A 26,188-nucleotide genomic window follows, 5' to 3' on the forward strand; every position below is an offset into this window, starting at 1 on the left:
GGTGAGAGCTGCTCTAACTACCTTTGAATAGATTTGTCTTTTGTTTTCTCACTTTGTTGTTTCCTCCTTTTAGGCCCCTGCACGTACATAAGCTAGGGACTGTCGCCCTTGTATACATTTGTATATGAGCGATCCATACCATTGAATTGAATGGGACAGCTTGGGTGTAATTACAGCTGCTCACCGCTGCAGATGCAACGGCTAGAAGGTAAACAGTGAAGAGGCGGCAGCACTAGCATGGCACGCGCCTTCTCTTCAAACAGCTGATCGGCAGGGGGTGCCGGGTGTCAGACCACAGCCGATCTGATATTGATGACCTAGCCTGAGAATAGGTCATCAATAAATATAACTTGGACAACCCCTTTAAGGATGATTTTTCTACCTTATTATGATATTACATTGAATTTGTTCTTTGTCAAACTGGAGTCCCTAAACAAATAAGAAGCAAAAGTAAGGGTGGACATATCTGTATATTGCAGTTTCAATATTCTTAACCATAACTTACTTGGGTTACAGCTTTCTCGGGTCCCTTTGTTTCATTCTGTGCACATGATTCAGGGATCCATTGTACATGATAAAGTCCCAAAAGAGGATCTGAATTATAAGAAAAAAGTAACTAACCATTAGTAAATTGCATGAGTTGGTATAAAGTCATATGCTGCAAGAGTGTCCTCAATTGCATTTTATTTGTTTAATGTACAGGGTAAAATCCTAAGCAAAAACTAGACTCCCCATTTAGACCCTGTTCGATCCAGAAAAGAGAAATACGTCTTAAGATACTGTTGTCTGCTCAGAAAGTCTTAATAGAAGACTACTAAAATGTTTTATTCCAAGACAGTGCTTTTTAGATTAAGTCTGCAGCAGAACTGTCTGGGATAGATAAATCAGAATATTGTCTTCCTCCTTTAAAATTTTTTATCTGATCAAGTAGATGTGACAGTTTCAGTTTCCTTTGGCTAGTCTGCTCTACCAGGAGGAGCATCTCCAACAATAATTATTATAATAATATTAATGTAAGGAAATGTTGTGTATTCCGTTTCCTAATGGTTTTTGCACATCTCTAAACCAGAGGTGAACTTTCAAGCATACTGAAATCACAGAACCTACATGTGTCAAAACATCACAAAAATTAGGAATCTGAGACCTATGACCCTTTAACTTCCTGGCAAACCAGGTGTCCTCAGTCCTCATTATTCATCTGACCATATTTAGTGATAAAGCATGTGTGCACTTTGGTGCCCTAGTATATTTCATCATCTAGGTGACTGCATTCAATGACAACAGGTCATGGTGGGATTGCAGAATTCAATCTCTAATGCTAAATATGATAGCTGTTTTTCACCATTTGAGGGTTTGTTTTATTATTAAAGTGCTATACTATTCTGAGATGTACAGATCAGTAATACAGTGCCTATGGAAGTCTGTAGGACCAGAAAATAGTATGCATGGCTATTACAGAGATAGTCACAGAAAAAATAATACAGTAAAGTACAAAGGCACCCTATGGCAGTATATTTAGTATATAAGGAGCCTGTATACCACAACACAGGCCATAAGGATGGGCCATGTGGTGATATGAACTAGTGCTAGGAAGTTTACATTATTGCTATGAGAACCAATTCTAGATTTTTTAGGTCCCTGATCCTCACTAATAGAAACTGTTTGAAACCTAGTACTTCTTTGGCATTTTAACGAAATATGTGATTTCAAGATTTGAAATTCAATTAAATAAAATGCTCCAGACATGTTAAGGTCAAGCACATTTCCATGTGTAACGACAAGCCTGATGAAGGGCATTCTCTCTGCCCGAAACGTTGTTATCAAAGGGACCACCATGTCCGGCTAAGCAAATAATCATCTAAGCAAAATCTGGAGTGCTGTCTAATAGTGTTGATCATGAATATTCGAATTGCGAATTTCAATCGCGAATAGCGGCACTTCGAGAATTCGCGAATATTTAGAATATCGCAAAATATATTTGAAAATTGCGAATTTTAGGCGAATTTTATGCAAATTTTCACAATCAAGAAAATAATGCCTGGAGATCATGAATTCGCGAATTCGCGAATATATGGCGAATATTCGCCCAAATATTTGCGAAATATCGCGAATTCGAATATTGCCCCTGCCGCTCATCACTACTGTCTAAATTGCTAAATATTATAGTTCCAAGAGGTGGAGCTAGGAACATACCACAACATGCACCCAAACCAGTCAGAATAGATAGAGTGCTGTGATCACTACGAGATTCCAATAGTAAGGTCAAGCACAGGCTTTTCATCACATGCCTTACTGCTTAAAAAGGAGGTTATAACGGTAGAAAACTTGCTGTCAAGCTCTATAATTCAATGTCATGTGAAAAAAAAATGCATTAACTATAAGCATGAAAATCCATCATGAATATATTAAGAAATTGATAGAAAAAAAATATGGTAGTAATATAGCTTTGAGACGTCCACGGGTTGATTCCATATGTGAATTGACAAAAGACTTAAGAATCTTCAGTCTTATCTGATAAGATCATCTTGACAATATGAGTAAGCAGATGGTTGGGGGGCAGTGCAAGACCGACTAAGCTTTTCTCAGTGCATAAACATGCTGGAGCTGGATGGGTGGCCTCACAAATACATTTATTAGGATAAATCATATAATCTGTCCACTTTATCTGCCTGCTATGAGCTTTTTATATAATTTTCTAATAGGTATTGTAAAAATGATTTGGAGATAAATGCAAAACATGCATCTTCAGGATTATTGGACAGTATCTAGTGATGAGCGCCATAGGCAATATTTGTTTTTGCGATAATTTGCGAATTTATGGCTTAATATTCACCATAAATTAGCAAATTCTAGAATTCGCAATGTCCAGTCATTACTTTCTTGGTTGCGAAAATCTGCAATGTAGTTTGCGCGTATAGCGCGCAATACAGGCGTGGCTCACTTTTGTTACATTTGTCAAGCTGCTAGAAGTTTCTTGAGACTGAAGAAAATGGTAGGAAGAACTCCTGATCACTGTAATTTTACATTACAGCACTGTTTTTGATTACATTTCGCATGCATGGCAGAACAATAGCTTTATATGCAGATAGAGTGCTCCAATATATTTGAGATTGCGTAAATCGGCACTAATGATGCACATAATTTTTTTTGCAATACATGAAACTTCACATTTTCTCAGGTCTGAGTAGATATTACTGATTGGTGCACTAAGTATTGTTGTGACATCACACCTCTATGTCTGTAGCATGTATGTATGTACAGCAGAGAAACAGTAATTCCTATCACACTACCTAACACCCTGCACTGGAACCTATCAGCTACACTATATCACTATCTAACCTACACTGACACTATCTCCCACAAACTATCTGTATTATATATATGAGCTAACTATCTAATGTAATTAAATAAGGATCAAGATGAGTCTGTAAAGCACAGAGCACAGCAATGACACTGCTCTCTCTCTCAGAACTGCAAAAAAACACAGAAAATGGCTGCTGGGGAGGTTCTTATATAGTAAGGGGTAGGCAACTTTCCTATTGGTTGCTAGGCTCTGACAAAGATATTGCAGTCTTATCATTGGCCTACAAGTAAGAAGCAGTAGTACTGATAAAAAAAAAAAAATTTAATATTGGTGATTACGAATATATAGCACTATATCCTAGATTTTGCGAACTCTCAAAGTGACGATATTCGTGATAAAAATTTGCGATTAGAATATTCATGCTCAACACTAACAGTATCTGCATGTTCAGGACTATAGTTCTGAAATATGTGAGATGTGAAATATTATTTGGAGGTGAAAGATCAGAGGCTAATGCCTTTCATAAGTGAGAATGTCATTACAAAGCATTACTTACTATAATATTTCTTCTACTCAGTCAATGTTCAAATTATTTATCAGTAGTGTTGAATAAAGCAAAGTATTTGAATCTGAATTCGGTACGAAGTTTAGAAAACCTTTGATTAGCAACTAATCTGAATTTCCTAACGCTTCATGGTAAAGAATCAGTTTATCCTAAAATGGTGGGTGCATATGTTACAAAGTGAAAGTAAGAAGCCCGGGAACGCAAGATCACCCTTAATGCAGTGCATCCAGCCAATCCGCAGACAGCCATCCCCTGTGATGTCACAGCCCTATAAAACCCTCATCCCGCGTGGTCTCCTCCATTGTCCTGTGAGCTAAGCATAGGGAGAAACGCGGCACGCCCTCATGCACTAGGGACAGTGTTGCTAAAAAATTATTAATAGAAGAATATTGGAGAGGGAGATGGCAGGGAGAATGCAGGGAGACTTATTCTGCATCAGTTTTATTTATTTATTCCTACATTTACAGTACTTATTCCTACATCAGCCATAAATGTAATCCAATACCAATAAGATAGAGGCCTTTATTATTCCGGTGGCAGCGTGCCAACCAATACCATCCAGTCTGCACTCCTTAGGGGGGGCCAGGTCTTAATGATGACCATCCTCATCCTTCAAAGTCTTCATGTCCTAGAAAAATCATCAAGGTGCAGAGAGAGAGAGAGGAGGAGCTGGATGTTCTTGATGACATATTTCTCATTGATATTAGATGATGTGGAAAAGGAGGAAAAGCAGATGGCAGAAGAAGGGTTCCCATCTGTAGGGCAGTAGAATGCTGGAGTTGGAGAAGTGGGTATGCCAGAGCTGATTAATATTTTGCGTTTGCTGTCAAATAACTCGAAGGAGACTTCAGACAAGAACAGCAATAATATGCAGATTGTCCCCACACCCATTATCAATGAAGAGAAACTATACAGTGTGGTATTCATTATTACATTAGCTCCATGTGGCTGTACTCGAAGGCAAAGTGGCTTGGGTATACCTGATTTATAGCAATTCGCTATAAATTGGGTAAATCAGTTATCAGCATTCATTGCAAAATCTATCCATCTATCTACAGGCATCTATGTATCTAAAAGAAGAAACAGCACTGTAAGTTGAGTACAATCCTCCAAGACCATAGGTTCTAGGTCTCACAATGTCAAATTTACAAAGAAGAAGCAGCACGCTAGATATGGTAAAGGGTAGTGTACCTGCTTTTATTCACCCCCAACTGCAGCGTTTTATCCCAACACAATGAGGTCTTTCTCAAACTCAGATCGCTGTCAGTGTGATACTGATAACCTATCATGAGAATAGGTTATCATTATCTTTGCCAGAATAACGCCTTTAATAGAGAATCCTGACTTAGACATGATGTTATCTATGGTTAGCATCCATACATGCATTTATGACATTTGCAATGGAATAGTTAAATATGAATTTTCTAGATCTGTGTCAAATGCCTGTTAGAGCACTCAACTACAATTAATAATTAATGGCCTATATAATGGAGCACTGCTATAAACTCAATAATATTTCATTTTCTGACATTTAACATTGCTAAACTGTAAATAACATTTTGAAGGAACATTCTGAAAACGAAGTATGTGTGCAAATTCCTAGGAATGTGTTATCGTCATCTTAATCACCTGTATAGACAACACCATGCATCTTATATGGTTCAGGTAACATCATACTCTTAAATCTTTCATCCTCTTATCAATGTTGGGTCATTTCCAAGTTTTTGTGTTTCATTCCTAAAATGTTTTTTTTGTTTTTTTGTTTTTTTTTACCAAAAGTTGACATAAATCAACAAAATATTCTGTGCTAGATGCTATCTACCATGTACTGTACTAGGATAAGTCGATGATAATATAATTAGGTTGTTTGCTTTGGATAATTCTTTTTTATTAGAAGGGTACTCCCATACTAAACTGACAAAGAGTCTCCACAGTTAATGAAAGTAGTCTGTGGAAGGTTGCAGCAAATTTTCAATGCCCCGGCCTGCAATGCCACCTCTAGAGGAGCTACAGATTACGGCCTTGTTTCTGTTCCGTTTTCGTTTGCAGTCCGTATGCTGAACCATTAATTTCAATTGTTCCGCAAAAAAACAGAATGTACTCCGTATGCATTCCGTTTCTGTATTTCCGTATATCCGTTCCGCTAAAAGATAGAACTTGTCCTACTATTGTCCACAAATAATATTCAGTGGCTCCATTCAAGTCAATGGGTCTGCAAAAAATACAAAATGCATACGGAACACATCTGTATGTCATCTGTTTTTTGCGGATCCATGCCCACTTTGCCCATGTATTTACTGTTTACAAACATTACTGTACATTACAGTAATGATTAAAAATGTTATGTTTCCATTTGCGATCCGCAAAAAACGGATCGCATACTGAAACCATACGGATATTGTTTGTGGAACAATGGATCCTTGAAAAACAGACCGCAAAACACAGCAAAAGACATACTGATTTGTTAGAATCAGAATTTTGTAAGATTCAATTTGGGAGAATTTTTCTAGAAACATGTGCAAAGGTGCAAGGATCTACAAAAAACGGATGACATATGGATGTGTTCCGTATGCATCCGTATTTTTTTGCGGACCCATTGACTTGAATGGAGCCATGGATCGTCATTTGCGTGCAATAATAGGACAAGTTCTATCTTTCGGCATAACGGATATACGGAATACGGAAACGGAATGTATACGGAGTACCATTGCATCTTTTTTGCGGAACCATTTAAATGAATGGTTCCGCATACTGACCGCAAACGGAACACGCAAAAACGGAATGGAAATGGAAAATAAATGATCGTGTGCAAGAGGCCTTAAAGCACATTTGATTCGGTAAATCGATATGTACCCAATTTTAATATTTTTGCAGATTTGGACGAATCTAAATAATCAATTTTTTTTTACAATACTCTGTTAGGAGATGTCTACGCTATATGTTTCTATGTGTGGCCACTCAATGGTTTTGAGTTTAAAAAAAGTATGAATAGTAACTTACTTTCAAACAGATAATTCCTTTACTGATTGCTGATAAAGAACCTCTAGAAAGTACCATGATTTGGAAGTTAACATTTAGACTTAATGATGAAAATCTTTAGATTCATGCTTCCAGAAATCTTAAAGTTCTTTTAAAAAATCCACTTTACAAGGCCTACACCCTACGTAGAAGAGCCCAGACCAATATTTTGCAATGGACCAAACATATAATTTCTATACCATGGTTATCCAAACATAATGTGCCTGTGAAAGCCTTTTTGCGTGCAACAGAGAATGACTGAAATGGATATCTCTAACAAAGAATGTGTGATCCACATGTAGATTCAGCAGATACCACAATGCAGGTTCCTGTACTAGATAATTCTGAAAACATTTGACTGTGATAGAGCAATTCTGTTCAGAGACTTATTCATAATTATGCCCAACCACAAACCCTCTTTAAATTACAGCAACATTGTGGTTTTTCATACCCATGACGATGTGTGTTTTTAATTAAAAAGTGAATTTTTCACATATGGAATTTTTCATCCCCCTACCACTTCTGAATTTACTTTTACAATGGTTTCCTTTCTTGTATGCCATACTTACAGAGGTTATGATACAGTTGTAATATATACAATGTGCTAAGCAATTTAAAATATATATATATATATATATATATATATACACATACACTGAACAAAAATATAAACGCAACACTTTCGGTTTTGCTCCAATTTTCCCATTTTGCATGAGCTAAACTCAAAGATCTAAAAAATTTTCTACATACACAAATGACCCATTACTCTTAAATATTGTTCACAAATCTGTCTAAATCTGTGTTAGTGAGCACTTTTCCTTTGCCGAGATAATCATCCACCTCACAGGTGTGGCATATAAAGGTGCTGATTAGACAGCATGAATATTGCACAGGTCTTAGACTTCCACCATAAGCCCCAGCCCCCAGACAGCTGCAGCAACAATCGGTTTTCATACACCAAAGAATTCGCACAAACTGTCAGAAACCGTGAATGGGAAGCTCATCTGCATGCTCGTTGTCCTCATCGGGGTCTGGACCTGACTGCAGTTAGTCGTCGTATCTAACTTGAGTGGGCAAATGCTCACATTCAATGGCGTCTGGCACATTGGAGAGGCCGTTCTGTTCCGGCTGAGCCCTGGTTTTCACTGTTCAGGGCAGATGGCAGACAGCGTGTGTGTGTCGTTGTGGAGTGAGCGGTTTGCTGCCGTCACTTTGGGATCGAGTGGCCCATGGTGGCGGTGGGGTTAGATATGGGCAGGTGTCTGTTATGGACACACGAACACAGGTGCTTTTATTGATGGTATTTTTAATGCACAGAGATACCATGACGAGATCCTGAGGCCCATTGTTGTGCCATTATCCACGACCATCACCTCATGTTGCAGCATGATAATGCACGGCCCCATATTTCAAAGATCTGTACACAATTCCTGGAAGCTGAAAACATCCCAGTTCTTGCATGGCCAGCATACTCACCGGACATGTAACCTGCCAATATTCTGCAACTTCGCACAACTATTGAAGAGGAGTGGACCAACATTCCACAGGCCACAATCAACAACCTGATCAACTCTATGCGACGGAGATGTGTTGCACTGGATGAGGAAAATGGTGGCCACATCAGATACTGACTGGTTTTATGAACCCTCCCCCCACACCCAGGAAGGCAAAACTGTCCACATTTCAGAGTGGCCTTTATTATGGGCAGTCCAAGGCACACCTGTGCAATATTCATGCTGTCTAATCAGCACCTTGATATGCCACACCTGTGAGGTGGGATGGATTATCTCGGCAAAGGAGAAGTGCTCACTAACACAGATTTATACAGATTTGTGAACAATATTTGAGAGTAATGGATCTTTTGTGTATGTAGAAAATGTTTTAGATCTTTGAGTTTAGCTCATGCAAAATGGGAAAATGGGAGCAAAACCGAAAGTGTTGCGTTTATATTTTTGTTCAGTTTATGTATATATATATATATATATATATATATATATATATTCACTAAATACCATTCATTTTTATTGCTTCAAAGCATCTAAATAAAACAAAAACAGGCAACTTAGCAGTCCAATTTTCTACCATTTTGTGCTTGCAGTTCTTATGTTGACTGATAGTTTAAAGCAAATCAAAGCTGAATTTCCTTGCGCTTTGTGGTAGTGAATCAAGTTTTACTAAAATGGTTGCTAAAAAATGTAAAAAATTATACTCCCCTCATCCACTTGCTTGCAGAGAGGCCATCTGCTCCCGTGTCATGATCATGTGGTGATGTCATCACGCTCACCGCATGTCCTTTGGCGGGCTTTCTTTAATCAAGACGGGAGTGGATGACCTCTCCGCAAGCAAGTGAATGAGGCGAGTATAATACTTTTTTTAAAATCCCTGACTAACCTCTGTAAAGCTTAATGTGAGTCACAGATGCCACGATCAGTGTCTATCGTGGCATTTGAAGGATTAAACGATGGGGGCAGCTCAATCGCCATTCCCCATCATTGTGCCCACTCCATAGTAATTTGTAACAAATCAAATTTCTTTCTGATGTTTGTTAAAGCAGCCAAATCAAATTTCTTAAAACTTAGCTCATCACTATTGCCCGATATGTCACTATAGTCACAGACTACAAACTAACAGACAGCTAATACCTGCGAACAGTGGTAATGCCAACCACGTACATTTAACTCCTCAGATGCTGAGGTCAAATGTGACCGTGGAGTCTGAGGAGGCTAAAACTCAGAAGCACCCAATTCTGGTTCAGACATGCTTTCCCCCGGTGGAGAACAAATTCCATTATTCTGTACACGTTGCAATCAGATGATTGCAAGTTGTGGTCCATTTGGGGGTTATAATACCCATAATATTCACTGCTTTCCAATGGTCCATTAAATTATTTAACTGTATGGGCTACACCTACTGTGCAGTAACAATTGTGTTCATGAGCTACGTTGTCACCTACGTACATAAATCCCTTCTTAAAATCTATTCATTCTGTGAAAAAATGGTATAAAAGGAATAAGCTGAAGTATTTAAACCAGGCAAAATAAACCACTTTCAATGAAAGATAATGTAAGAAAATATTGCACATGCATAAAGCCCTCAGAAAACCCAAGAATTTCTCAGTACAATAAGGCTTTGTTCTCCTGCCCTTACACTGTATGGTAGTACAGTGCGGAGATGAACTTATGATCTACGTTGTCTCGCTAGATCTTCCTTCTCATCTTAAGAAAGTGTAAGGATAAACAGTAGTGAACCAAGCATTCCAGTCTGATTGAATGGATTATCTACAGACCAGAACTAATCACTGTAGCCAATTCTTAATTCAGCCAATGTGCATCATGTTGTGCCCTATTTTTCCTTAAGGGCACTTGTAAAAGAATGTCATTTGTATCTCTTCTGTCAATTAAGTCTGCTTTGAGCCTTATTTATACAGATGTGCCCTGGATTTTTTGCCACGCTTCTTCACTTTGAACACGGTAACACTGGGAAGGAATTTTAAATATTCATCTTTTGATTTCTTCTCCCATTGTCTTTAATGTTTGCAGTTAATATGAATAGGTTTGCATTGCATGATCTTTTGTGCATGGCAAACTTCATCTGCACACTGCCTGCAATGTAATATTTATATAAGAAATTACAACGTTCCCTTTGTTCAGCTCATTGCTGTTTTGGGGGATTAACCACAAAATAGACACAGGACTTTTTCTTCTTTCAATCAACTTGTTTCAAACATCATTCCAAATCCAACAAACTTGAAAAAGTCCAGCTCCAATTAGCAAAGTGAAAAATTGTATCTTTATTTCAGCAGCTTTTTAAAAAAATTCCAACACAAGAAATAGTAGTTACGCGTTTCGGACCATTTTAGTGGGGGTCCTTGTTCATGATGACACAAAACTTAACTGACCATGCTATATATACACAACCCCCCCCCCCCCCCCCACACACACCCACACCCACACCACCAAGGCTCCTAATTAGGAACAGGTGAAGGGGGGAGGCGCATATAGCATGATTTAAAATCACATGCAATACTAGAAAATTAATTGCTTAATTCCAACTTTATAAAAATTACATATAAGTAAAAAGTCAATATTGTTGAAAGACATAATGCTCTAGCAAGTCACAGGAATGCATTTACATAGACTCAGTATGCTGTTAATATTGCAAAGATTATTCAAACCTTGTGGATAGTGAGTGGCTAACTGGAACATCAGTAAGCCTCCTATTTAATAATTTTCTTCTATGGTCGCCTCCTCTCACGGGGGTCATCACTCTTTCTATACCCTGTGCACACAGTTTAGATGTGTCCCCACCATGACATACCGCAAAGTGCATGCTAACCGCAGACACGCTGCGGCTCTCATGGTGGGGCACATCCGAGATGCGTTTTCGGATCCTGGATTTAAGTTGGTTGGAAGTACAACCGACATATTGCAGGTGACATTCCGTACAAGTGACCAAATAGATCACATGCTTGGTATTACAATTCAAGTAACATTTTATCTCAAATTCTTTATTATTAGCCTCAGAGTTAAAACCTTTACTAATTACCATATGCTCACTGCAGATACACCTGCCATGGCCGCACTTAAAGTTACCCCTACAATTTAACCATGTCGGTCTAGAAACATTGGAGCTCCGGAATAAACGTGGAACTTAGAATATCGCCGAGAGTGGGCTCTCTACGTGCCACACATCTAATACCACCTCTCACAACATCTGACCATTGTTCATCATATCTCAAGAGAGGTAAGTAACATCATTCCAAATATTAATCTACTAGGAATGTATATCATGCATATACAGTAGCCTTTTCCACCTAACAGTTATATACAGTCAGGTCCATAAATATTGGGACATTGACACAATTCTAACATTTTTGGCTCTATACACCACCACAATGGATTTGAATTGACACGGACAAGATATGCTTTAACTGCAGACTGTCAGCTTTAATTTGATGTTATTGACATCCAAATCAGGTGAACGGTGTAGGAATTACAACAGTTTGCATATGTGCCTCCCACTTGTTAAGGAACCAAAAGTAAAGGGACAATTGGCTTCTCAGCTGTTCCATGGCCAGGTGTGTGTTATTCCCTCATTATTCCAATTACAATGAGCAGATAAAAGGTCCAGAGTTCATTTCAAGTGTGCTATTTGCATTTGGAATCTGTTGCTGTCAACTCTCAAGATGAGATCCAAAGAGCTGTCGCTATCAGTGAAGCAAGCCCATCATTAGGCTGAAAAAACGAAACAAACCCATCAGAGAGATAGCAAAAACATTAGGCGTGCCAAAACAACTGTTTGGAACATTCTTAAAAAGAAGGAACGTACCAGTGAGCTCAGCAACACCAAAAGACCCGGCATGGCCACAGAAAACAACTGTGGTGGATGACCAAAGAATTCTTTCCCTGGTGAAGAAAACACCCTTCACAACAGTTGGCCAGATCAAGAACACTCTCCAGGAGGTAGGTGTATGTGTGTCAAAGTCAACAATCAAGAGAAGACTTCACCAGAGTGAATACAGAGGGTTCACCACAAGATGTAAACCATTGGTGAGCCTCAAAAACAGGAAGGCTAGATTAGAGTTTGCCAAACAACATCTAAAAAAGCCTTCACAGTTCTGGAACAACATCCTATGGACAGATGAGACCAAGATCAACTTGTACCAGAGTGATGGGAAGAGAAGAGTATGGAGAAGGAAAGGAACTGCTCATGATCCTAAGCATACCACCTCATCAGTGAAGCATGGTGGTGGAAGTGTCATGGCATGGGCATGTATGGCTGCCAATGGAACTGGTTCTCTTGTATTTATTGATGATTTGACTGCTGACAAAAGCAGCAGGATGAATTCTGAACTGTTTCGGGCAATATTATCTGTTCATATTTAGCCAAATGCTTCAGAACTCATTGGACGGCGCCTCACAGTGCAGATGGACAATGACCCAAAGCATACTGCAAAAGCAACCAAAGAGTTTTTTAAGGGAAAGAAGTGGAATATTATGCAGAGACCTAGTCAATCACCTGACCTGAATCCGATTGAGCATGCATTTCACTTGCTGAAGACAAAACTGAAGGGAAAATGCCCTAAGAAAAAGCAGGAACTGAAGACAGGTGCAGTAGAGGCCTGGCAGAGCATCACCAGGGATGAAACCCAGCGTCTGGTGATGTCTATGCGTTCCAGACTTCAGGTTGTGATTGACTGCAAAGAATTTGCAACCAAGTATTAAAAAGTGAAAGTTTGATTTATGATTATTATTCTGTCCCATTACTTTTGGTCCCTTAACAAGTGGGAGGCACATATGCAAACTGTTGTAATTCCTACACCGTTCACCTGATTTGGATGTCAATGCCCTCAAATTAAAGCTGACAGTCTTCAGTTAAAGCACATCTTGTTTGTTTCATTTCAAATCCATTGTGGTGTTGTATAGAGCCAAAAATGTTAGAATTGTGTCAATGTCCCAATATTTATGGACCTGACTGTAAATGAGAAAGCAACATGCCCTTCTCTTTCATAATGGCTGGATGATTTTCCATACCTCATAGCAATGTCCACAATATTGCTATCTTCTAGTGGGATCATAAATATTATTTGACAAAACCAAAATTTACTAAAATGGCAACTGTTACTTTAAATTGACATTACCAGAATGCACTAATAACTCATGTGTATGTCTAGTAAAAAAAGAATGAGGCTACAAGAGTTGGATGATATTTGGCCAAAGCACATTAAAGGAAACTTATCATCTGGTTTGTGCTAGCCAAAGTAAGAAAAGCTATGTTGACAATGAAGTCAAGCAGAGTGTGAAGATGACACATATGAAGAACTCTTCTCCTAATGCCCACTTTTAAAACTATGTTTTCTCTGAAACATTGCAGTGTTTGAAAGTAAAGCATGGCTCTCCTTCATCAGGGACCCTGTTGGGATGTAGCATGAACCTGATGACATGGTTCTGTTTGGCTTTTCTATTCCATATAGTTTTCCATTTTCTGGATTTTTATAAGGAATAAAAGCGGGATGGCATCTGTATGTGCTAACACGGAAATCCACTATGTAAGTTAGACTCCCAGTCTGGCAGAACCAGTCCTCTACTATCACTGATAAATGAAATACCACACTATAGAAATATAACTTTTATTGATGTTAAACCAATAAAAACTATTGAAACAGAAATACAGGTATAACATCATCAAATGCCACCATCACTGTTTAAACATAGACTCAAAACCATAACAGTTAATAAATACATGAAACCGTGAAGATAACCAAACAAAAACCACACAAGAACCACAGGTGTAATAGCAACAAAAATCTGTGATATCCCAGGAAAAAGTAACACCCAATGGACAAGGCAATTATCAAGCAGGAGAGGGATAAATTAGTAAGTACCTAGGATGCCCTAAATAAACAGAGGCCACGCCCTGACAAGGACAACCCCATCCTGGAGTATTACGATGGTACATCCTGCTAAATCGTTATTATCATGCCTCAATGTGTTACTCCCAGAGATATAAGTTCAGGAGACACCTTTAGGGAAATATACATACAGATTAAGGCTTTGTTCACATCTTGGTTAGGTAACTCTGGTATTCTGTTCCATCAGAGAAGCAGGATACTAGAGTAACAATATAAGGGATAGTTGGATACCAGTGGCCACTGCTAGATCCCCATTTACCATATTGGGATCCGGAGGAGAACCAGATGTGGTAACACTGGTAGTCTGCTCCTCCGCCAGAACAGACTACCAGAGTCTCAGGCTTTGTATACATCTCTGTTTCAATGAACAAAGGTGTAATGCTGCTAATACAAAATGACCTATAAATGACTTCAACAAACTAATGACTAGTCAAAAACACAATACCCAAACTCACAATGAAACCATTTATTCAAACCCTATGGCTACACTCCTGGCAAATAGTACAGTCAGATGTCATCCCACGTGACTGTACTACATGGTAGACCATTCATCTTTATAGCCAGAAAGTTATTCTCCACTTCCCCCTGTAGTGACCATGGATATTAATGGCCAAAGAAACCTTCCAATTCCATGTATGTGGTGCTGGGAGCCTCAATTAGGTTTCTTTTGCTACTTTACATATGTACCCATTCATGGATCAGTTAAGGTCTAGTAGTCTGTATATAATCTTATATTATAAATCTAAGGCTGTGTTCACCTTTTGTTTAACATATACTGTATGTTGGGGGGAAAATGATGCAAAAGAGTTGTATACTATGCGTTCCCATTGTTCAGGATCTAGCAAAAAAATATATAAACATGCTAAACAGATTTTTTTTATATTTTTTATGATGGTACCCTATGGTAAGGGATACTGCTGTAGGGCACTCATTGGAGGCATCTGTTCAACATATTTGTGCATACATTAAATGCAAGATAAAAACCTGATGTTAACATAGCCTAACAGTTTAAAATTATCAGTCAAAATGTTTTAAAAGAATTAGCTTCTCTGGGTTAGGTTTATTATTTTCATTAAATTAAGCCAACTAAAGATTTACAATAAAGTTCATACTGGAAAATCACTAGAACCATTTCAATGGTATAGAAAGCAGATGGAGTTCAGGTTAGTGATCCGTGCTTAGTTTAAAGATTACCGAACCATAGGCCTTTTAATAAACATAGATATTTCATAATGATGGCCAGTACAAACAAGTCAGTGAGATGAATACACATCCATATCAATATATACTTCAAATAAATAGTCTTCTTAGGAGAATATTTCAAAAATATGAAGACATTCCATTAATCTCCATATTATTTTCACATGATCTAACACTATAGCTCTAACTTTGTAAAGCTGTTATGTCTGAGAAGGACTTATTAATGCATGGCTTGTCTCAGTGTACAGTTCACTGTTACTGGAAAGTAATATATGCATTACTTTATTGCATGATTTCGAGAAAATTGTTCATACTATACAGTATAATAAATTAAATATATAGGGAACAGAGGATAGCATAGGACCCTATGCCAAAACTCCTTGTGGGTCCATTGATCGCCAACAGCAAATTACAGTAACTCCTCAATTAACTTCCCCCTTTTCTTTGATCCTATTTTGCCTTGCATTGGAATTAAACAGAGATTATCCTTCTTGCCATTCTGTGTGTGTCTGTAAGACAACTGACTGTAGCAGAAACCAACCCCTCTGCTCTGTATGTAGTTGGAGAAAAAGATCATCAAGCCAATCCTTGTAGAGTAGCCCCAAACAGCCATTTTTTAAAGAAACCCTTTGCTTCAAGAATATGCAGCAAATCCTGCAGATTGACAAACCATAGGCAAGGCAATCTCTAGTGTTGATCGAGCACCAAAGTGCTCGGGTGCTCTTCAGAGCACCCGAGCACAATGGGAGAACCAGAGAATTAAACCAGGCACCCCCTGCTCTGAAGAAAAGGTCAGAAATTTAAGGAAACGCCACCGAAATGATTCGGGAACAGCATGGGGAGGATGTCTGGATACATCTTAGACTCCCAGGTCGCTGCTGGGAACGGTGTTGTCCGAGTAGTACCCAACCTTTACAGACTGACAATAATACGCACAAAACCAAAGATAAAATTGATTTCAGAGGAAAAATTGTTAGGAAACATTCTTTCCTGTATATTTACTTGTATATAAAGTGCAAGTGATGCCAAAAATTACAAGGAAGAGGCACTCCGATACAACCTGAATATCACATAAAGGAGGGCCTCATTCACATTGTGGTACAATTGTTCAGGTAGTGGGACTCCTACACTCATAAAGCCTATGCACTAAGTGAAAGGGCTGCCAAAAATTACAAGGAACCGGCACTACAATACACCCTTTATTACACAAAAAGGAGGGCATACTACACACCCTTGAAAAATTATAATTGATGGCCTGCTGTTGACCCTCAAAAACTATTGGAGCAAGGGCCTGCTGATGTGACCATCTTAAACATTAGGAGCGAGAGCCTGCTGCTGATGTGACCATCTAAAACATTAGGGGCGAGTGCCTGCTGCTGATCTGACCATCTAAAACATTAGGAGCGAGGGCCTGCAGCTGATCTGACCATCTAAAACATTAGGGGTGAGGGTCTGCTGCTGAGCTGACCATCTACAACATTAGGGGTGAGTGCCTGCTGCTGATCTGACCATCTAAAACATAAGGGGCGAAGGATCGCTGGTGACCCTCAAAAACATTATGAACAAGGGCCTGCTGGTGATCCTCAAAAACATTTTGGGCGAGGGCTTGCTGGTGACCCTCAAAAACATTATGGGAGAGGGCCTGCTGGTGACCCTCAAAAACATTATGGGATGAGGGGCTGCTGGAGACCCTCAAAAACATTATGGGCGAGGGCCTTCTGGTGACCCTCAAAAACATTTTGGGTAAGGGCCTGCTGCTGAGCTGACCCTCTAAAACAGGCATCCTCAAACTGCGGCCCTCCAGCTGTTGCAAAACTACAACTCCCAGCATGCCCGAACAGCCTACAGGTATCAGCCTACAGCAGGTCATTGTGGGAGTTGTAGTTTTACAACAGCTGGAGGGCCGCAGTTTGAGGATGCCTGCTCTAAAACATTAGGAGCGAGGGCAGCCTAATAAGCATGTTGATATGATCGAGAAGGAAGAGAAAAGGGAGATTGAACCATATACCCATTTTAGTGGTGGAAGGGGTGCATGGGAATACAGTGTATTCAATACACCATAAAAGCCATATTTAGGGTGCCTTTATATTCAGCCGCTTTCCTCTGGTGGAGTAAAGAAGTCAGGGGCAATCCAAGACTTGTTCATTTTTAGAAGAGTCAACCGGTCAGCATTTGCAGTTGACAGGCGGATGCGCTTATCAGTTATTATGCCCCCAGCAGCACTAAATACCCTCTCTGACAAAATGCTGGTGGCAGGGCAGGCCAGCACCTCCAAGACGTAGAGTGCCAGTTTGTGCCACGTGTCCAGCTTGGACACCCAATAGTTGTAAGGCACAGAGGGATCACTGAGGATGCTGACACGGTCTGCTACGTACTCCACCATCTTCCAAAAATTTTCCCTCCTTGGGACACTAGGCCACGCATCAGGGTGAGGGTGCTGGCGGGGTGTCATAAAACTGTTCCAGGCCTTGGAGAGTGTTGCCCTGCCTCTGTTGGAACTGCTGTGTGTTCCCCTCGTATCCACTCCTTGGTTGGCCAAGGAACTATGTATTCTGTTGTTGTCAGCTGGAAAATTTTGGAGCAATTTTTACACAAGAACCTTCTGGTATTGCACCATTTTGCTCATCCTCTCCACCACAGGAATGAGAGATGAGAAGTTCTCTTTGTAGCAGGGGTCAAGAAGGGTGAACAACCAGTATTCGGTGATGGCCAAAATGCATACAATGCGAGGGTCACGGGAAAGGCAACCTAGCATAAAGTCAGCCATGTGTGCCAGAGTTCCAACAGATAAGACTTTGCTGTCCTCATCAGGAGGATGATTCTCAATCTCCTCATCCTGCTCCTCCTCTTCATCATCCAATTTGCACTGAGAAGACGAACTGAGGGTGGTCTGGCTATTACCCTGTGTACTGTCTTTCCCCATTTATAGAATGTGTCGGCAGATAAGAACCATTTGGCCCATCTAGTCTGCCCAATATATCTGAATCCTATGAATAGTCCCTGGCCCTATCTTATATGAAGGATAGCCTTATGCCTATCCCATGCATGCTTAAACCCCTTCACTGTATTTGCAGCTACCACTTCTGCAGGAAGGCTATTCCATGCATCCACTACTCTCTCAGTAAAGTAATACTTCCTTATATTACTTTTAAACCTTTGCCCCTCTAATTTAAAACTGTGTCCTCTTGTGGTAGTTTTTCTTCTTTTAAATATGCTCTCCTCCTTTACCGAGTTGATTCCCTTTATGTATTTAAAAGTTTCTATCATATCCCCTCTGTCTCTTCTTTCTTCCAAGCTATACATGTTAAGGTCCTTTAACTTTTCCTGGTAAGTTTTATCCTGCAACCCATGTACTAGTTTAGTAGCTCTTCTCTGAACTCTCTCTAGAGTATCTATATCCTTCTGGAGATATGGCCTCCAGTACTGCGCACAATACTCCAAGTGAGGTCTCACCAGTGTTCTGTACAGCGGCATAAGCACTTCACTCTTTCTACTGCTTATACCTCTCCCTATACATCCAAGCATTCTGCTGGCATTTCGTGCTGCTCTATTACATTGTCTTCCCACCTTTAAGTCTTCTGAAATAATTACTCCTAAATCCCTTTCCTCAGATACTGAGGTCAGGACTGTGTCAAATATTCTATATTCTGCCCTTGGGTTTTTACGCCCCAGGTGCATTATCTTGCACTTATCCACATTAAATTTCAGTTGCCTGAGTTCTGACCATTCTACTAGTTTTCCTAAATCCTTTTCCATTTGGCGTTTCCCTCCAGGAACATCAACCCTGTTACATATCTTTGTGTCATCAGCAAAAAGACAAACCTTACCATCGAGGCTTTTTGCAATAGCACTTATGAAGATATTAAACAAAATTGGTCCCAGTACAGATCCCTGTGGAACCCCACTGGTAACATGACCTTGTTTTGAATGTTCTCCATTGACTACAACCCTCTGTTGTCTGTCACTCAGCCACTGCCTAATCCACTCAACAATATGGGAGTCCATGCTCAATGACTGCAGTTTATTGATAAGTCTTCTATGTGGGACAGTGTCAAAAGCCTTACTAAAATCTAGATATGCGATGTCTACTGCACCTCCACCGTCTATTATTTTAGTTACCCAGTCAAAAAAATCTATAAGATTTGTTTGACATGATCTCCCTGAAGTAAACCCATGTTGTTTTTCATCTTGCAATCCATGGGATTTTAGATGTTCCACAATCCTATCCTTTAATAGGGTTTCCATTAATTTGCCTACTATTGATGTCAGACTCACTGGTCTATAGTTGCTCGATTCCTCCCTACTACCTTTCTTGTGAATGGGCACGACATTTGCCAATTTCCAATCTTCCGGGATGACTCCTGTTACTAATGATTGGTTAAATAAATCTGTTAGCGGTTTTGCCAGCTCACCACTAAGCTCTTTTAATAATTTTGGGTGTATCTCATCAGGCCCCTGTGACTTATTTGTCTTCACCTTAGACAGCAAACTTAGAACATCTTCCTCTGTAAAGATACATGCATCAAATGATTTATTAGTCATCCTTTCTAGTGGAGGTCCTTCTCCTTTTTCTTTTGTAAAAACTGAACAGAAGTATTCATTAAGGCAGTCGGCTAGCCCTTTATTCTCTTCTACATACCTTCCGTCCTTTGTTTTTAATTTAGTTATTCCTTGTTTTAATTTCCTTTTTTAATTTATATATCTGAAGAATGTCTTATCCCCTTTTTTCATAGACTGAGCTAGTTTTTCTTCTGCCTGCGCTTTAGAAGTTCTTATAACTTGCTTGGCCTCTCTCTGCCTAATCTTGTAGATTTCCTTATCTTCATCGCTCTGTTTTTTTTTATAATTACAAAATGCTAGCTTTTTATTTTTAATGATTTGGGCCACTTCTGCTGAGTACCACAGTGGTCTCTTCCTTTTTTTGCTTTTACTGACAAGTCTAATGCAATTTTCTGTTGCCTTCAATAATGCACCTTTTAAGTAGTCCCATTTCTCCTGGACTCCATGTAATCCGTTCCAGTCTGATAAGGACTCATTTATGACTAATTTCATTTTTGAAAAGTCTGTTTTTCTAAAATCTAAAACTTTTGTTTTTGTGTGGTGGGACTCTTTCACAGTTCTTATATTAAACCACACTGACTGGTGATCACTAGATCCCAAGGTTTCGCCTACAATGACATCATATACCGAATCCCCATTTGTGAATACCAAATCCAAAATGGCCTCCCTCCAGGTTGGCTCCTCAACCACTTGTTGTAGAGATAACCCCAGTAGGGAATTTAGAATGTCTGTACTCCTGGTAGAACTTGCTATTTTGGTTTTCCAGTTTATATCTGGAAGATTGAAATCTCCCATAATGATAACTTCCAATTTCCACCTCTTCCACATGCAAAGCATCCGCCTTAATTGTGAGCAGCGAGTGTTTGTGTAGACACAGAAGTGGGATGGTTACGCTGATAATAGCTTTATCACCACTCGCCATCTGTGTTGATTTCTCAAAGTTGCGTAAAACCTCACAGAGGTCAGACATCAATGCCCACTCCTCCCTTGTGAATAGCGGAAGCTGACTGGAAAAGCGATGACCATGTTGCAGCTGGTATTCCACTACTGCCCTCTACTGCTCACAAAGCCTGGCCACATCGAGTTCCAGCGCGTGCTCATGTTGCACAACAGTCGGTGAGCTGGCAATTGCAATCGCTGTTGCAACGTTGCCAGACCGGCGGAAGCTGTCCATGACTTGCGGAAATGGGCACACATGTGGCGCACCTTCACCAGAAGCTCAGACAAATTGGAGTAGGTTTTAAGAAACTGCTGAACTTCTAGGTTGAACACGTGGGCTAAGCCGCCACCAAGTTACAGCCATTAAGAGAAGGTAGTGGTGTGACCCGCTGACAATGATTGCGGACCCAGGCGTTCGGCCCACCTATTAGGGTGCTTTGATGCTATGTGGCGGATTATGCTGGTGGTGGTGAGGTTGCTAGTGTTTACGCCCCTGCTCATTTTGGTATGGCACAGGTTGCAAATGACAATTCTTTTATCATCCGCACTTTCCTCAAAAAAGTGCCAGACTGCGGAACACCTACCCCTTGGCAAGGGAGATTTCCGCAAGGGGGTGCTCCGGGCAACAGTTGCAGGCCTGCCTTTTTCCTTTTTACACCCCACTGCCTCTTCCAGCCTGTTCAAACAAAACAATAGCTGATCTTAGGGAGACCAGCTACAGAAAACACTATAAAGCCTCATTTAAGAGTCTCGACACAGCAATCCAAAGTGCAAAGCTCCCTGGGAAACAGTGATATGCAAAATAACCGTGGAGCCCCAGTTATGGGTCTTCAACACAGTGAAAGCCAGATATCCCTCAAAGGAAGGAAAACCGAGCAAAGGGGTGTCCCCATTACAGAGATCAGCAAATCCACCATATTAAGTGGCCCCTATGTCAAGATCCCGCTCTTTTACAAGTTTTAAGGATGTGACGGGGAAAACCTAAGCCAGTTATCCATCCACAGACAGCTGTTTCGGGGTGTTGCCCCTCATCAGTGTGGAGTAGGATTCTGGCTAACCGGGAGCAATGCCTTGGAGACTACTCAAACAAAACAATAGCTGATCTTAGGGAGACCAGCTACAGAAAACACTGTGGAGCCTGTTGTAGTGCTGCGGATCCCTCCCCCCCCTGTGCTGCTGCCCTCGCTCGGCTTGCCACCTGCCCAGGTTCGGTCAGTGATTTCATCGGCCACCACCTCCTCTTCCACTTCCTCACTCTGGTCATCCTCCTGACTTGTTGACCTAACAAGAACCTCACTTATTGACAACTGTGCCTCATCCTCATCATGAACCTCTTGAGACACTAATTACGATTGACTTATTGGCAACTGTGTCTCATCATCATCATCTACCTCGTGAAACACTAATTGCCATTCCCCACTGTCATCTTCTTGTGACTGTGGATGCTTAAGAGCTTGGGGAAAAGGGCAGAGGATCTCCTCATGTCCCTCTTCAAGCGGGCTTGTCGAGAGGCCAAAATCAAGGAATGGCAATAAAAAGAGCTCCTCTGAATATCCGAGTGTGGGATCACTTGTTTGCCAAGACTCTCCATGGTGGGAGGAAGGAGTATCAGGGTGAGTATTCTGTTGACCATACTCTTTGGCTACTGAGACTGGACTTTGTGGAAGACAGAGTTGTGCTTAACCGACTGGAAGCATTATCGGCTACAATACAACCAACCACCTGGTCGCATTGGTCTGACTTTGAGGGTACTATATAGCACTCGATGATGCGTTACGGCCAGCCAATTGCTGTAATGCCAGTAGCCAACATGGCTACAGCATAACAGTGAGTGCCAGTATCTCCACGCACGTTTATTGGCTGCATAGCTCGAACACAACGATGTACCGAGCATCACGATGCTCGAGTAAAATTAGTGTTCGGCAGAGCATGCTCTCCCATCACTAGTAATCGCTCATGTTTTTATCATTTATTTCTAGGTTTAGGGTTCCTATAATAAAACCTATCAACATGAAAAAAAATCTGTGCCATTCAGCACATGTCACTACCTGCCCTGTGAGATATCTGAGAAGATCGGATAGACTTGCAGCACGTGAGTCTATCTGGCAGGTCTTTCTGTTTTCCTTTCTGTTTGTTGTTGTGGGCAGGATCCCACCTCTCCACAGATTCTGCTCGTTAGCTGTTTAAGAGGCTCTATTTAAGTCTGCCTCTTACTGCTGACTTTGCGATTGATATTTTCCTTCTGGAGTTCTATACTGGTTGTTTTTGGATCCTCTACATCCCACTCGTCTCAAGATAAGTCCTCCTGTTTTCGTCTTTGTGCGTGTGTTGCTTCTAGGTCTCAGGGAGGTGCTGGTCCCTTCACGGTGGAAGGTACCGGCAGTCTCATTCCCCGCTCCCTAAGTTAGGGTTTGCTACAGTGTCAGCAGGGCTTAGGTTCCAGCGTATGAGTTTGTTCAACATCAGGACTTGCTCATACTGTCAGCAGTCAGGGAGAGGCTCAGGGATTGTTAGGAGGTTACCATTCCCTAGCTTTGGGGCCTAGTCTGTTTACCTGTTGCTGTTTGTTTACTTGGTGTTCCCCTTATCCCCACTTTCCATGACAGTACATCCACTAAAAGGTCTGCATCATATTAAAATAATCTAAGGCAGCATATGATTCAAAATCATCTAGAAATTGGTTGACTTTAGAGTTGGCTTCATTAGGATAATCCAAATTTTCAGTTGAGACCAGCCTGGCAATTAACTGGTTACTGTAGGTCCAGAGATTGCAGCTGGCTGTATGTCATACTAGATCCCAGGCATTCAAATGAATTGTTAGAATAGAAAGGCATGGCAGACCTGGTTTACCAGATCAAGAGTCATTCTTTGCATGTGGCTCTCCATTATGGCTAACAGGCAAACAACCTGAGCAGGAGACCAATTTGGGTTTATGGAAAGGATTTGTGTTTGTAATACTATTCCTTTAATTGTTGTTTGATGTTTTATCTTATATGAAAGCTTTGATGTGGTTTAATTGTACATTTATTAACATGCATCCTTGTTTTAGTTGTTTTGTTAGCCAATTTGATTTTGAAAAAAAAAAAGGTTGAAATCAACTGACTGATAATCCTATTAAAATGAAGTCTTTACACTAGAAAATTCCAATGTCTTTATGGTTGAACTGAGAATGGCCTTCTTATAATGAACAGCAAATGATGGTAAACAAGAACATCTCCCTAATTTGATCTGATGCCATTTTAATGTAGTATGGAACAGATGTAGAGTTGTCTACTGTATATCAATGTGCAAATGCACTCCATTCCTGTTTTTGACAGATTCTAAAACTAAAATTCTAGAGTGCAGGACTTGATAAATTGTCCCTAGTGTTTCATCCTCATAAGGCCGTTTTGAATCCATATGGTCCTCGCTAAGCCTTTATTAATCTATATAGCGCCTGCTAGGTCTTTCTCAAACCAATTGGTCCCTACTAGATCTTTCTGAATCTCCCTTATAGACCTTTCTTAATCCATCCAACAGTTTCTAGGCCTATCTCATTTGATATAGCAAGTGATAGAAGTTCTTCAATACATATAGGCATTTCTCATTCCATATAGCTACTACTAGACCTTCTCAACCCATATGGCATGTGAAGGATCTAGTAGAGTGTAAAAGGCTGCCTGTGTATTGCATTTGTGTCCTGTAATACAATAAAGTCCTCTTTTGTGTTAAATTCATTGCATTTTAAAAAGAATTTGATTTGTGTCCAAATCAAACCTGCACAAAACAAAGTTGCTCCAATTTGCCTAAAAATTGGTATCTGGAACTCTGAGGTTTCCAAGGACAGATTTTTTTTTCCATATATTTTGTTACTTCTATTTTAAACTTATTTTACAAATTTTTGCTCCCCCAAAGTGTCCAAAATTATGCCTTAAAGAGGACCTTTCATTTTAATAGCTTAATGCATTCCCTGTGAAATAACTATTCTGGAGCATCTATTCTTATGGCTCTATGCTGTGCTATTCCTTTAATATTTAGTGCAATTGTCTGTATTATGTATATATACCTCTTATCATATGTACACCATGGAATGAAAGGCGCTCTAATAAATAATAATAATATTAATAACAATAATAGAATTTGTAAATAAATTGCTAGCAGTCTGCAGTAAGTGTACAGGGGGGTGGTAACAAGTTGGGGGGGGGGGTGTACCTGCACAGGCTTAAAATGGCAGCACTGATTGGATAGAGAGAGTCTGTGCAGGTACACACCCCAACTGGTTACCACCCCTCTGTACCCTTACTGCAGACTGCTAGCAATTCATTCATAACATGAAATAATAAAGTAATGGCACAACATAGAGCCGTAAGAATAGATGTTCCAGAATTGTTATTACATGAGTGATGCATGAAGCTATTAAAACGGGCATGTCAGGAGTGGTGAAAGGTCATCTTTAACAGGAGCAAAATGCCTACCCATATGTACACACGCCTATATTTATACAGTTACACAAGTGTTAACTGTCAGAAGAAAGAGGGGCTTGTTCTGAACAAGCCTTGGAAAATTCTCCCTGTTAATTGGGAGCAGCAGCAGTACAATGTGGAGGTGGAAAGGGTAGGGTAATAGTGCCATGTAGCTGCAATCGTAGCGCCAGCAGTAGCAGCACAGCATGGACCAGACAAGGCAGTAAGATGCGCGTGCAGCTATTTAGGGGTATTATATTGTATTTAAATACTATGATACTGCGCTTTAGGACATAATACAATTAATATTAGTGTACGGGTATTACAGATATACTCTATCTGGCACATGGAAGTATGTCAGTGTACAGGTATTTAGCTGGCTTAACCAGTGTACCTGCAATGAAGACTCCTATTCGTGCGCTGATGCTTCTGCTTGCGCTCCTGTACTTGGTATGAAGGTTTTTCTTTTTCTGCAATTAGTCCTTCTTAATGCTGGAATTCAGGATCAGTCCAGGTATGATGTGGTTTGGCGTGCTGCCTCGCGCCCCGGCTGGTGGCGCGCTGCTGCCGCAGGTGGAGGTGTATACAAAAGAGTGATTAGCGCTCGCTAAGGAGAAGAGATACCTGGTACCGGTGGTCATTGATGACCGCTGCAAGTGACGTCACTCACAGCTCCGAGCGAGCGCTAATCACTCTTTTGTATACACCTCCACCTGCGGCAGCAGTGCGCCGCCGGCCGGGGCGCGAGG

The 26,188-nt window shown here is 40.3% G+C and overlaps 1 protein-coding gene across 1 annotated transcript in view; it reads right to left on the bottom strand.

Moving 5' to 3' along the window:
• ANOS1 (anosmin 1) overlaps window positions 1–26,188 on the bottom strand; it is a 191,825-nt gene that overhangs the window by 26,589 nt on the left and 139,048 nt on the right. The window contains exon 10 of the mRNA XM_040423757.1: window positions 506–594. Coding sequence (XP_040279691.1) covers window positions 506–594 — 89 coding nt within the window. The remainder of the gene's footprint in view (window positions 1–505; window positions 595–26,188) is intronic.

Source organism: Bufo bufo, chromosome 3 (assembly GCF_905171765.1).
Source record: "Bufo bufo chromosome 3, aBufBuf1.1, whole genome shotgun sequence".
Lineage (NCBI taxonomy): Eukaryota > Metazoa > Chordata > Amphibia > Anura > Bufonidae > Bufo > Bufo bufo.